This window comes from Oratosquilla oratoria, chromosome 16 (genome assembly GCF_046742065.1).
Source record: "Oratosquilla oratoria isolate Oo_2021 chromosome 16, ASM4674206v1, whole genome shotgun sequence".
Lineage (NCBI taxonomy): Eukaryota > Metazoa > Arthropoda > Malacostraca > Stomatopoda > Squillidae > Oratosquilla > Oratosquilla oratoria.
The window spans coordinates 40,449,901-40,464,900 of NC_134792.1; the positions used below are offsets into that span (position 1 = coordinate 40,449,901).

Genomic DNA, 15,000 nt, shown 5'->3' on the forward strand with positions numbered 1-15,000 from the left:
CCACTCTCACATTCTGGATGTGCTCGCGCGCACTTATTCATATGCGTGTCCGGGTGGGCACGTCCGCGTCTGCGCCGGGGCTGAGGCATGCAAGGCACCGGATGTTGTTGGCCTTCAAGCCACCACTTGTCCTAAACAGAGTCAACAGGCAACATCCCGATAAACAGCTTCGGTATCTAAAGCAAAACTTTCCTCTTTCCGCCCAACCGAAAAAAAAGATAAAAAAAAAATGTATGAAGCTAATAAGATCTAAGCACAAACTGAATGGTATGTATTAATTAACTTATTCATTTATTTACTTTGTTTCTTTCTCCGGCGTCCCTCAACTACTTTCCGTATCAAGTTCGTGTTTACCCAAAACATTCTCGTGAAACTTACCACTACAGATGGTCCGGAGGTGCTCCTCGGGGCTGGCAAGCTGAGACTTCGCCCCTTGATCATGTTCCTCGACGCCTTTACCGCTTCCGAAACCTCTCCTGCAGTGGCACTTGGCCTCCCGCATGGTGTCTTTGTCTCCTCGTCCCTCAGGCTCAGGCTGTCCACGTCCTTCGTCAGCGTGTCAACCGAGACCGCCGCATCGCGCTTCTTCACGATCTCCCCGACAATCCGGGGACTTGTGTCGTACACGTCGGCGACCCGGAAGACGCTTCCCGGATGCCTACCTCCGGTAATGGCGACCTTCCGGTTTCTGCTGAAGCTGTTCTCGGACATCGTGCGGAATCTCTTCTTGTTCGAAGTCGGCTCGGTTGCCTTGTCCTTCGAGGCTTCATCAGCGGTGGTCGAGTAGGACCGCCTCAGTTCGGTCTCCTGGAACTGCGCATGCGTTCTGGAAGAGGGAGGCGTGCGGCCGCCGACCCCCTTTTCCGGAATAGAAATGGAAAACATGATTCCATTTTCGTGAATGTCTTTCAGCGGTGTGAGCTGCAAGATCCCGGTAATAGGCTCAGGCGAGGGTGTCGCCTCCTCCTGTTCTTGCACTCCTCCGTCAGGAGCCACGCCTTCCGACTTCTCTCGATTCTTTCCAATATTTCTATTAATATCAACCTTGAAAGTGTCCCCTCCGCTAACACTCGTACGGGTTTCCCTCCGGAATTTCTGGTGGTCAGTATCATCGAAGTCCTTCCGGGTGGTGCCCGGGTGCCCTCCGTCTCCCTGTGGTCGTCCTCGAGTTCCTGGGGAACAAGGTCCGAACAAGCCCTCCGGGGGGAACCCTGAGGTAACGGGGCTCGAGGGCCACGAGGTCCCGGTGACATCGTCGTCATGGATGCTCAGTCGGGAGATATCAGACAACGAGGAGTTGAGCGACGCCGAACTGGCGACGCTGAGGGAGGAGACAGAGGGCGACCTCACCTCGACAAAGATGGGCTTCTGTTCCAACTCCACTTCCGTCTCGTCAGCAGGAGGCAGCGTCTCCCAGGACGAGGCCGTGAATTGGGGCAAGGCCCCAGGAAGTCGTAGTGAGTGCATGGAGAGCTTGGTGTCGCCGCTGCTGAGGGTGGTCACTGTCATTCTTCCACCAGGACTCGGCAGGGTGTGCCGACGACCATCCTCCTGAGGCCCTGGGTCCACTCTTAGAAGCTCACCTTCACTCGAACCCTTCGTCAGGAGGCCTAATCCACCACCCAGTCCTTCTCTATTGTCGTCCTTGTTCGCGTCTCTCGCAAAGACACCGTCCGCGCCTTCTACGGTAACCTGAACACCGATGTCACTATTCTTCGTCACAACAGGACCGCGTTCGTCACTACCACTACACGTCTGGCTGCTGCTGCTGCTATCACCACACAGCGTGGCACTGCTGTCCGCCTGGCACCCAGTGCCAATCTCGCGCTCCACTACACTGCCGCGCTCACTACAGCTACTGACGCTCTGAACTGCACAGTCACCAACCACAAGCTCCGTCTCGCTCACCACGGGCGTCATCACGTCACTCTCTACATAGGAGGACCGGTCTGTTATCGACGCGAGGTCCTCCTGGTCCATCCACGGCAGGCCGTCCACCTCGTCCTTGTGCAGGGCTTCCTCGCTCAATGCATGCAGCGAGGCGTCTGTTCCCTCTGCACTCGATGCAGCCTTCGCCGCCTCCTCCACCGCCTCCGCCTCCGCCTCCGCCGCCGCTGCCGGCCATCCATTGCCCACTGGAGGCCCCGCGACCTCGACTTTGGCCTCGACCACGAGAGGTCGCCACTTCTCGTTGTCGCGCTCACTGCACCCCGTCTTGCGGATCTTGCCGTAGATCCCCGTCGTGTCCACGAGGACTCTCGAGTCGTCGGGGGGCGTCAGTGGCAGCGGAGGAGGTGTTGGAGGCGCCCGTGGAGGGGTTCGGGGGGCCGTCTCCGACTGCCCCGTGCCATTGTGCGCTTTGTCGATGAGGGTTAGGTGATGTAGGGCCCAGGGGCTAAGGCCTCGGCCCTCGTCCAAGGAATAGGACCTCGAGAAGCGAGGATTGACACGGAGGAGCTGGCACTGGACGTCGTGGTCGTCTGGGTGGGCAGCGGACATCCGATGTTTGGTTGTACTCAAGCTGATACTACGGTGTGAGGACCTCGGCAGCGTGTAGGTCAGGAACGGGGAGCGCTCCCCGCCGCTGCCGCCGGTTTCCCACGGAAGGGAATGAGGGTCTTGCTGTACGCTCTGCGACCCCCCCATCCTAACCTGGCTTCTGCTCGGCACCCTTCGGTCCTCTTCCTTCTTCGGGGTATTCAAATCCTTCTTTCCATTGCCCTTTTTGGCGCAGTCACCGTTCGACGCCGCCGGCGGGGGGAGGGAGGTCTTGTTCAGAGACTTCAACTCAGCTTCCACAAGGCTCTGGAAGTCGCGCATGAGACTCTGGGACCATTCCCGCAACACAGGGTCTTCCTTGAGACGCCATGGCTGGGCGTCCCTCGAGGCTTGGGCTCCCTGGAGAGTGGCTGGGTGCCCGGCGGGCGCCGAAATGCGCCGAGGCTTCTTCACCAGGGGGAAGCGGCGCCTTTCACGGGGGGATGAAGGAGTAAGGCGACGGGGCAAGGGAGGCGAGGGTTCGGTTCTTCTCCTCTGGGGGGCCCGGTGGACCTTACGGATTTTGGAGGGAGAGGCCTGCCCGGCGTCGGCGGGGGGTGGGCGCGCGGGCGTCTGGGCGCGTCCCTGGGGCGGGGTCTCGCCCCTTGATCGTCCGGTGCCCGAGTCGTCTCTGGGGAGTGTCTTCCTCTCCGAAGCACCCACGAAGACAGCGTTAATCTCCTCCTGCAAGAAAACAGAATCTATTAACACGACATACAGTACAAGGAATATGCTGGTATGGCTGGCGTCATACGGTCTTATTAAGGAGCACAACGAATAACGTAACCTACTGAACATAATCTATTAATAAAACAAATAACAAACCTTGAATATTTTATTCTTAGTGTCATGGCGTTTTTGTTTACCTTCGGGAACATCACCGAAGTGAGGTGGTTAATATCATCTCGATTAAATCCAACCCTACGATAAGGAACAGATCGTATTATCGTTCAGGCGAACGACAAACAATTTCACTGTAGGAATGGAATTCAACTTTCCTAACGAGTTTTACGACTTTGGTAATTTATTCTAATTGCCGCCAGGTGATTTCTTTCATCTTAGGGAAAACTTCCTCCACAAGGTATTATTTGTCTGTTTGTTTATTATTATTTGCTTGATTTTAATTTTATTATTACTTATCTGTCAATTTATTATTATTTACTATTTAACTGTTTGTTTATCATTTAACTATGCCTATGCATATTTTTATTTATCATTACTTATATTATTATGATTTTTTTGTCTATTCATTTATTACTATTATATATATATATATATATATATATATATATATATTTTTTTTTTTTTTTTTAAACCGACCTAGTTATGGACCAAATGGTCTCTTGTCGGCACGCTTCTTCTTTGTAATCCTTTGTAAGTCCGTGGGAACTCAACGAATACGATCAGTTGACTGACGCCATACACGTGTATGTTCAAGTTGTTGTTATGGTTAGCGTTTTCCTGAAGTGCTTTTAACCTTAGAACAATTACGTGGGGTATGTCACACCCCATATATGTAAACCGAAATCATTAAATGGTCTTGATGATATCATTCTGTAATTCTTTGATTTCAGTCGGTTACTAGGTTCGATATTCTGGGTACTTATATCGTTTTGAGGGCATCAGTTTCAATATTCTCGCCACAATTTTGTCAAAAAGTTCAGTCAGTTTCTAATTTATAGATGAGCCTTGTTTGAGCACAAACCACTGCATGTAAACAAGGAAGAATATTTGATATCAAAGGTGGTGTCAAGTGTCAAAGATAAGAGAGAGAGAGTAAGATAGAGAGAAAGAGAGAGAGAGTAAGAGAGAGAGAGAGAGAGAGAGAGAGAGAGAGAGAGAGAGTAAGAGAGAGAGAGAGAGAGAGAGAGAGAGAGAGAGAGAGAGAGAGAGAGAGAGAGAGAGAGAGAGAGAGAGAGAGAGAGAGAGAGAGAGAGAGAGAGAGAGAGAGTGAGAGAGAGAGAGAGAGAGAGAGAGAGAGAGAGAGAGAGAGAGAGAGAGAGAGAGAGAGAGAGAGAGAGAGAGAGAGAGAGAGAGAGAGAGAGAGAGAGAGAGAGAGAGAGAGAGAGAGAGAGAGAGAGAGAGAGAGAGAGAGAGAGAGAGAGAGAGAGAGAGAGAGAGAGAGAGAGAGAGAGAGAGAGAGAGAGAGAGAGAGAGAGAGAGAGAGAGAGAGAGAGAGAGGCGAGAGAGAGGCGAGAGAGAGGCGAGAGAGAGGAGAGAGAGGCGAGAGAGAGGCGAGAGAGAGAGAGAGAGAGAGAGAGAGAGAGAGAGAGAGAGAGAGAGAGAGAGAGAGAGAGAGAGAGAGAGAGAGAGAGAGAGAGAGAGAGAGAGAGAGAGAGAGAGAGCGAGCTTGTATTGGTGGTAGAAGCACTGAGTTGTAGAGTTATGAACTAGCTACAGATGAAGCAAGGTATGCTTGGAGGGCAAGTGTTAAATGTTAAGATGATTTTATTTAGCTCAAGAAAGTGAGAGGAACTCTGGATCTGAATGACGAGGGATCTTAAGTTGGTCCCATTTGCTTGCAGCTTTATATAAAGCAAACTTTGCTTAGTCTCTTTACAGACTTTCATTCGGGTGAGGGACCCACATGGAGGACTGGACAACCAACCTTTAAAAAAATCTACCTCGCCAGGTCGAAAAGATTCAAAGATAACCTGATCATGGCTGAATGCAAGACTTCCCCTCCCGAGGGTGAGGATGAGGTCACGAGGGACTTGAGGCTGAGCTCAAGGACCTCGTCCTTCGGGCAACTGAGCTTCTCATCCTTGAGGCTCGCCCTTCGAGGTGTCGAGTCCCTTCGTCTGAGGAACATCATCATCGTGGTCAAGATCACCAGCATCATTTTCGTCGTCACCTTGACCTTGAGGAGTTTGTCTGTGAATCACTCAATCCTGTATCTTCTCCTTCTTCTTCTTTTACCTCCTTACGTGGCAGAAAACTTCCTGGTCTAATGACCCAATAAACTTGCGCACTTCCTAGACCTACACTGACGCACACACACACACATTCATGCACACACGCATGCACTCATGTACGCATGTAAACACACAAACACACACTTACACACACACACACACACACACACACACACACACACACACACACACACACACACACACACACACACACACACACACACACCTATGTTGTCTAGGGGACAACTTATTACCTTCAAAAATAAGGAACAAAATGGGGACGAAAAAGCATAAAAGGCTTTGATAAACCACGAATGAATATATATATATATATATATATATATATATATATATATATATACATATACATATATATATACATATATATATATATATGTATAAATATACATATATGTGTGTGTATATATATATATACATATATATATCATATTATATATATATATATACACATATATATATGTATATTATATTATATTATATTATATATATATATGTATATATATAATATATATATATATATATACATATATATATATATATATATATATATATATGCTAATAAGAACACGGGTACGTGTGTTCCCTTTTGCACTGAAGATGTAATATACGAAAGCGCTCTGCTTCGTTAGTTTCTTTTTCCAAGTGGTCTACTTTGCATATATACATATATACATATATACATATATACATATATACATATATACATATATACATATATATATATATATATATATACAATGTTGCACGTAATGTCACAAAACGTTTTTGTAGAAGAACGCTACTCATACATTCGTAACACCTAATTCTCATCCCTTTTTCAATAGTCTACAAAATTTCCACGACATACATATTCCAAGAACACCAACAGGGAAATTGTTTTTTATGACACATATGTTCTTAGGTTTATTCGCACAGAAATCAAGGTTGACGTACCTGGCAGTCGCTAGAGGGGGATTATCTTAAACTAACATCTTAAGATAAACCCAACATAAGTTATAATTGCACAAGTTTTCAGTCCCTTTGTACATACGTAGCATTAAACTGGCCAGCATACGTCATACCCCACTGCATCACTGCACTGAATAACTAAGAAATACCAGCAGTATTAAAAACCTTACCAAAAATTCCCCGGCCATAAGGTCAGTGTAAATAATGTAAAATATAATATTCTGGATAAACAGGTAAAGATTTGCTTGTTGTAAGTTGTAATTCTTAGTCAAACAGGAATATAATTCAGTCCAGCAACAAACATATATCTGATAGCAACTTTAATTTCATTATGTGTTTTATATTAGTTGGACAATACGTAGAGAAATATTGCCATTATATTATGTAATACGCCTAAGAAAATGCATATTTGTATATAATCTGAATGAACTCAGGTGTGTATGGCATGTAAGATGCGATTTTTTGTCTTGTGAGCTCATGTCTTGTGACTTTTTGTCTTGGGAGTTCATGTCATGTGACCTCATGTCTTGTGAGCTTATAGCTTGGTAGTTTATACATTGTGAGCTTATGCCTCCTGAGCTTCTCTCGTGAGCTTATATCTCATGAGCAATATAAGTTTCGTGAGTTTTATAAGCTTATGTCTTGTGAGTTTATGTCGTATGAGCGTGTGTCTGTGTGCTTATTTGTTGTGAGTTTTTAGTTTTGTAAACTTTTGTCTGATGAGGTCATGTCTTGTGAGCTTATGTCTTGTGAGCTTATTTCTTGTGAGCTTATCTTACATAGTATATTTCTTGTGAGCTTATGTTTTGAGAGCTTATGCCTTGTGAGCTTGTCTTATGAGCTTATAATTTTGTGAGCCTTTGTGGCATCATCCAAGAAAAAAAGGACAGCCTCAAGCCCGTGGAGAGGAAGGTGATAAGCATGGAAGAGGCACATTTCACAGTTCAGTTGAGGGAAAGAATGGGAAGGAACGTAAAGAAAACTGGAGCAGATAGACAAGGAGGGAGATGAGCGGGAAGTAGATTTTTTTTACATTAATCTTTATTCATTTATATCATTTATTATTGTTATTTTTTCATTATCTTATTATTCATTTGTATTATTTTGTTTTTATTTTTATTTTTATTTTTATTCTTTATTTTTATTTTCATTATTATTTGGGGGTAGAATGTCACTTATGGCACAACTAGTGTTCGTACAGTTGTGCTCAAAAGCCTTCACCCTCCTTTCGGTTTTCACTATGGCACTGTAACTTTTGTTGCTCCCTGTATATTTTTCTATAATCTGTTCCATAGTTGAGGTATATCGTTGTATAGAAATATATACCACATATTCTGCGACAAACGTGAAATTTGCAGTGTGGAAATGGTCTAGTGGTTTAAGACTTTTGACAGTGGCTGTGCATTCCACAGAGGAGTGGGGAGTATACACAAAGTGTCTGTAATAAAAGGGTAAAGACGTGGCGCTGTAGATGACATTGCCTTCCTTTGTGCATTTCGTTTCTTCTTTCTTTGATCTATTTTTCTATTCATTTATTTATTTATTTTTTATTTATTTATTCATTTATTTATTTATTTAATTTATTTATTTTATCTTATTTTATTTTTTACGAGTCTTTCCATACGGAAGGAGGCACCGATACCTTCCGCATTTTTTACATGTGAAGTGTAAGGGAGAGAAGGAGGAGGAAGAAGACGAGGAGGACGAGGAAGAAGAAGAAGAGGAGTTGGAAGAGGAGGAAGAGAAGAAAATAGGAGAAAGAAGGAGGAGGAGGAGGAGGACGAGGAGGAGAAAGACGAGGAAAAAGACAAGGAGGAGGGAGACGAGGAAATGATGAAGGATGAGAACGAGGAGAACGAGGACGAGGGGGACGACGACGAGGAGGAAGAGGAGGACGAGGAAGAGGAGGTGGAAGACGAGGACGAGGAGGACGAGGAAGAGAAGGATGAGGAAGAGAAGGATGAGGACGAGGACGAGGACGACGAGGATGAGGAAGAGGATGAAGAGGAAGAGGAGATGGAAGACGAGGACAAGGAGGACGAGGACGGGAGGAGGAGGAAGAAGAGTAGAAAGAGGACGAGGACAAGGAGGAGGAGGACGAGAATGAACACGAGAGTAGAATGAGAAAGAGGAGGAGGACAAGGACGAGAAAGAGGAGGAGGAGGAGGAGGAGGAGGAGGAGGAGGAGGAGGAGGAGGAGGAGGAGGAGGAGGAGGAGGAGGAGGAGAAGGAGGAGGAGGAGGAGGAGAAGGAGGAGGAGGAGGAGGAGGAGGAGGAGGAGGACGAGAAGGAGGAGGAGGAGGAGGAGGAGGAGGAGGAGGAGGAGGAGAAGGAGGAGGAGGAGGAGGAACACGAGGGTAGGACGAGGGCGATTAGGAGTATTATGAGAAGGAAAAGGAGGAAAAGTAGGAGAAACAGAAATAAAAAGATTAGGAAGAAGAGGAGGAGGAGGAGGAGGAGGAGGAGGAGGAGGAAGAGGAGAAGGAGGAAGAGGAGGAGGAGGAAGAGGAAGAGGAGGAGGAAGAGGAAGAGGATTATAAGAATTGTGGGCTATTTCGGGATGTAGGAGAGGGCTGAGCAGATGTGGAGGCGAGGGTTGTTGGCTCTTAAGACTCTGGGCGTTTCCGAGCCAAAGAAGAAAAACATTATAGCACTCAAGACCCACGAAGTCCCGTGAGAACGAGAGTTAGAGGGAGATGTACGAGATAATGATAATGGTAATGTTATGTAGAATTTAGGATGTTCTTATACGACCCCCATAGCGTGCCAAAAATATGCGAAGGAATTTTTGTTGTTTAGAACTGATGAATTTGTTTTCTGTCAATGAAGTAAGAGTAGGTACATTCGCACCGTTTTGAGACGTTGTCTAGGTACGGGTATTTGTAACAAAACGTTTAGACAGACAGACAGACAGACACACACACACACACACACACACACACACACACACACACACACACACATACACTTACACACACACACACACACACACACACACACACACACACACACACACACACACACACACACACACACACACACACACACACACACACACACACACACACACACACACACACGGCGCGGTTGGTAGAATTCCCGGCTGCCACTTCGTAGATCCGGGTTAGAATCCCGCCCAGGGCTGAAATGATTTCAGTACCGCTGCGCTGCAAGTCGTATCTCCAACTCTTGTGGGCGGGGAGTTGGGTGTGTGTGTGCGTGTAAGGTCACAGCATTACCCATAGATTGGTCATATACGAGTTCTGAGCTCTCTTCCGGGAGAGAAATAGTCGATCATGAGTCCAACACGTGATCCATGACCATGGTTAATACACAAAAAGACACTATTCATGATAAGGTGATGGCAGTAGTGGTAGTGGTGACTTGAAGTGCTGGTATTATGGTTTATGATGATATTGATGACGATAATGACTGTGGTGATGAGGCTTGGGTCGATATCAGATGGTGTTGCTGCTGGCGAAGGAAGCGGAAATGGTAACAAGAGGCCCTTGCGATTTCAGCTGGCGAGTCAGATGGTGGTGGTCGGTGTGTGGTCGGTTGTTATTGTTGTTGTTGTTGTTGTTGCTTTCGTAGTTGGTGGTTGTCACTGACCCATATCATGCAACCCCACGATCCTCGTCCACAAGGGTACAATCTATGTTGTTGTTATCATTATCACTGTTACTATTGTCTTTCTTATCACTGTCTTTGTTATCATTGTCATTGTTGTCATTGTCATTGTTATCATTAGCACTATCTTATCATTGTTATCAGTATCATTGTTATCACTGTCATTGTTATCATCATTGTTATCATCGTCATTGTTATCACCGTCATTATTATCATCGTCATTGTTATATTATCATTGTCATCAAAATTATCATCATCATCGTCATTGTTAGCGTCGTCATTATTATCATAGTCATTGTTATCATCATTGTTATCATTCTCATTGTTACCACCGTCATTATTATCATCGTCATTGTTATATTATCATTGTCATCATAATTATCATCATCATCGTCATTGTTATCATCGTCATTGTTATATTATCATTGTCATCAAAATTATCATCATCGTCATTGTTATCATCGTCATTGTCATCATAATTATCATCATAATCGTCATTGTTATCATCGTCACTGTTATATTATCATTGTCATCAAAATTATCATAATCGTCGTCATTGTTATCATCGTCATTGTTATATTATCATTGTCATCAAAATTATCATCATCATCGTCATTGTTAGCGTCGTCATTGTTATCATAGTCATTGTTATCATCATTGTTATCATCGTCATTGTATTCACCGTCATTGTGAATGAGAAATAGGTGAAGGGTGGGTGAGGGTAGGGGGCAGGAGAGTAAGAGAAGAGAATAATAAGGTGAGGAAGGGGAAGGGGAGGGGAGTGAAGGGGAACAGACTAGATATAATAGGAAGGAAAAGGGGACAAGATGGATGTCGTGAGAGAAGAGGAAAAGGAGATGGGAAGAAAATAAGGAAGGCTGGAGAAGAAGGGACAAACGCAGGGTTATAGATAAACAGACAGATAGAAAGATAGATAGACAAAGCGGACCATTTCCTCTACCATTCACGATCGTGACGTCAAGCCGTCATCATTTCTGACGTGAAAGAAGGAGACATTTGTTGCCTGAGGAGCACATAAACAGTTATTTGTTTTGGGCTGAAGTCCTCCTCTCCTTCCCTCCCGCCCTCACCCATTCCCTCGTGTCCCGCCGAAGACATGCGGGGAAATGGACATTTCTGCTTCCTCCATAGGGGACGGCATCTGGGGAGGAGGACGAGCGAGAAGGTAACAAATGCTTTGCCTCTGCGCCGAGCATTGAACAGTGACGGTGGGTGGAGCCCAGTGCTACGAACTCGTGTTTAGTCTAACTAGTGCGTAACGACATACATACATGCATACATACTACACACACACACACACACACACACACACACACACACACACACACACACACACACACAAACACACATTAAAAAAACTGTTTCTACAGAATGCAAGGAAGAAATTAGGTACTTTATGTATAATAGTGTGAATTTCTGTTCTGGCACGTGGAAGGCTCGACATTGACCGGACGATACAACCTCATGTGTTGTGAAAACTCTTCGAGATTTAGGACCGTGGAAACAAAGGTGAGGGGGGGGGAGGAGGAAGAGAGAAATATATATATATATATATATATATATATATCTGAGAGAGAGAGAGAGAGAGTTACATCTAGTGATAATAGAAGAAGGATGGTGAAAGGGGCGCGTAGCTGCGGCCGAAGCCGTCACCTTTGTCCTGTTCTGCGTTCGGACTGCTGGGAATCGGGGAGTAGTGCAGGAATCGAACCCGCGACGAGGAAGATAAGTTTTCCTCGGTACGGTTATCGCTCAACGATGATCGCTCGTGACACAACGATGATTGTCAAACGATTGTCTAGAGCACTAATTCTAGAATGGGGCTGCCTCTAAAGTCTCTATAAACAAATAATTAGTGCTCTTAACCCATTCAACTCCGATGACAAGATGTCTTGTCATTTGGTCAAATAAAACAAAAAATCATAATAAAACAACAAAATGTTTGATGATCAAACAGCACCAGAAAAATATGACGTCATCAGTCCTCCTCGAGGAGGACTGATGACGTCATATTTTTCTGGTGCTGTTTGATCATCAAACATTTTGTTGTTTTATTATGATTTTTTGTTTTATTTGACCAAATGACAAGACATCTTGTCATCGGAGTTGAATGGGTTAACAATCGTTTGACGATCATCGTTGAGCCATGGATGATCTTCGTTCAGGGATAATTTCATCGAGCAAAAGGTACCTTTGCCACCAACAATGACTTGTGCAGGAATCGAAGGACGACTTTACGATTAATAAAAGATAAAAGTAATTAGAGAATTTCATCTTACGCTGAGAAACATATTTGTCGCTCCCACGGCCAAAATAATCTCTCGTCTTACTCTCGTCTCTGCTTGGGTCATCCTTGCTAGTGGGGCGATTTAGGGGTTGAAAGAGGGAAGAGTGAAAGAAGCGGAAGAGCGAAGTGGAGGAGAAGGGTGGATGGGAAGGGTGGAACGGGAGGGGAGGGGGTGGAGTGTAAGGGAGATTAGAAGGGAGATTAGAGGAGAGGGGTGGAATGGAGGTAGATGGGAGGGGAGGGGAGAAGTGAGATGAGATGGGAAGGGAGATAAAGGGAGAGGGATATGAGATGAGAGGGGAACTGGGAGGGGAGGGAAGATGAGATGGGAGGGGAAATGAGATGGGAGGGGAGGGGAGGAGAGTGGAGAGGAGGTAGGGGAGACGGGAGGGTGTGGGGAGGGTGAGGGGAGGGGTGAGGAGTGGAAGGGGGAGAGAAGGGGAAGGGAGGGAAGGGGGGGAAGGGAGGGAAGAGTAGGGGAAGGGAGGAGAGGAGGTACAAGAGGAGAGTAAAGGGGAGGGAAGGGGAAGGGGAGGGGAGGGGAGAGGAGGGGGAAGGTGAGGGGAGGGGAGGGGAGGCAAGGAAGTAGGGGAGTGGAGAGGAGGGAAGGGAAGGGAGGAAAGGAAAAGGAAAGAAAGGTAATTGAAGGTAATGGAATGGAAGTGGAGTAAAGTGAAGGGAAGGGAAGGAAAATTGATTGGAGGGGGAAATGGGGAGCAAGAAGATAGGTCCCCTCGCTTTCTCCCCTCTTCTTGCCATTCCCCTCTGTCCCTCTCTTCCTACGTTATTTCTTTTCACTCTCCATCTGCCCATTTTCATAAACCCACAATGAGCTGAACCGAATAATAAATATATCTTTGGTTTTCCACAGATAATTAACCAAAATAATTGATCGTCTCCAGCTTTATGTTCCTGGTTCTATAATTGAGAAACATATTTTCACTCGTCTTATGTTTTATTGGGTCTTTCAAACCATAAAGGCCTTAGGCCTCGTTCACGCCCTCCTTGCCAACTCCAGAATGAAACACAATTGTTATGACTCATTGTCCTCCGAGCCCCAAACCCTTTTGCCTTGATCAAGACGACTCCAGTTTCTCTGTACTTTGTTGTATACATGTACAGCCACGTACACCCACTTGCACACATACACGCACGTACAGATGCATACACATACACACGAACACATACATACACATGTATACACACACACACACACGTATACATACACACACACGTATACATACACACACACAATCGTGGCGCAGTGATAGAGTTCGCGGCTGCCACTACGGCAGTCCGGGTTCGAATCCCGCCCAGGGCTGAAATAATTTCAGTATCGCTGCGCTGTGAGTCGTTACTCCAACTCTCGTGGGCAGGGAGTTGTGTGTGTGTGTGTGCATGTAAGGTCGCAAGATCGGTGATATGAGCTTTGAGCTCTTCCGGGAGGGAAACAGCTGTCGATCACGAGTCCAACACGTGATCCAAGACCATGGTGAATCTAACACACACACACATACACACACACACACACACACACACACACACACACACACACACACACACACACACACACACACACACACCATACACACGTCCTAAGTTATCTAACCTAACCTAACCTAACCTCACCACATCCTTTCCTAACTACTACCCCTGGAGACCCGACAACCCCATGACATCTCTACAGCCGCACTCTATCCCATCCTTATTTGACCCCCCAACCCCCCCCCAGCGCCTGACCCCACCCACCCCCAACCTCTAACCCCATCCACCCCAGCCCCTCCCCCCCAGCCCTCCTGGTCTTGGGCCCGAGTCCTGGTGCCGCTGAAGGCGTCCTTTGTTCTTGGGCATAACTCCTTCACTCATTCACTCTCTTGCCCATTTGTCCTGTAGCACTTAGGTTGTGCCACAGAGTCGGCGACCAAGGATAGGCGTCTTGTGACGAAGAATTTACAGGAATGTATAGGCAACCGGAGACTGCATTGTCACAAGCAAACATTTCTAACCCACCTAGAGTTTTTCATGATGCAATTTTTTTTTTTTTTGTCTGACCTCCCCCCCCAAATATATATATATATATATATATATATATATATATATATATGTATATATTTCTGTTCAAGAAAATTACCTAACTGCAAGGTAAATACTTTGTAGGAAAATATATTACGTAATTGACAAAAAAAGATCACATTGACGTTGTGAGAACTATAACGTGGGTTATAACTTTTGCTCCTGACTATACGTACTCCAAATTTAAAAATCATTTACAAAAACACAAATCCTTAAACATAACAGACTTCGTTGTGTTGATATGCTATATCAAAATAATCGCACACACAAGGAATATAATGTAAGAATAATGACACTAATAAAATTAATTTTATATCCACAAATGTCGGGTGATTAAGATATTAATTGTGACTTTCCCCTCCAAACTTAATTCTGAAAATCCCTTCAAAAATGCAAGTAACTTAGGTAAAGTTATGTCACCTTGCCATACTCCTTTCTCAATCTTAACTTTCTTCTTTCTCTCTCTCTTCTTTTTTTTTTCTTGTCAAATCACAGCATTTATCTTTTGCATGTTTTATAGAACCCTTACACACTGTTCGTTTGCAGTGTTTTTAGTATTGTTGTTTG

General features: G+C 45.3%; 1 protein-coding gene across 3 annotated transcripts in view; it reads right to left on the minus strand.

Annotated features, from left to right (window-relative positions):
• Positions 1-15,000, minus strand: part of cv-c (RhoGTPase activating protein) — a 1,018,432-nt gene that overhangs the window by 574,164 nt on the left and 429,268 nt on the right. For all 3 annotated transcript variants that reach the window (XM_076199563.1, XM_076199564.1, XM_076199562.1), the window contains exon 4: positions 379-3,222. In XM_076199563.1, the coding sequence (XP_076055678.1) occupies positions 379-3,222 (2,844 nt within the window). The remainder of the gene's footprint in view (positions 1-378; positions 3,223-15,000) is intronic.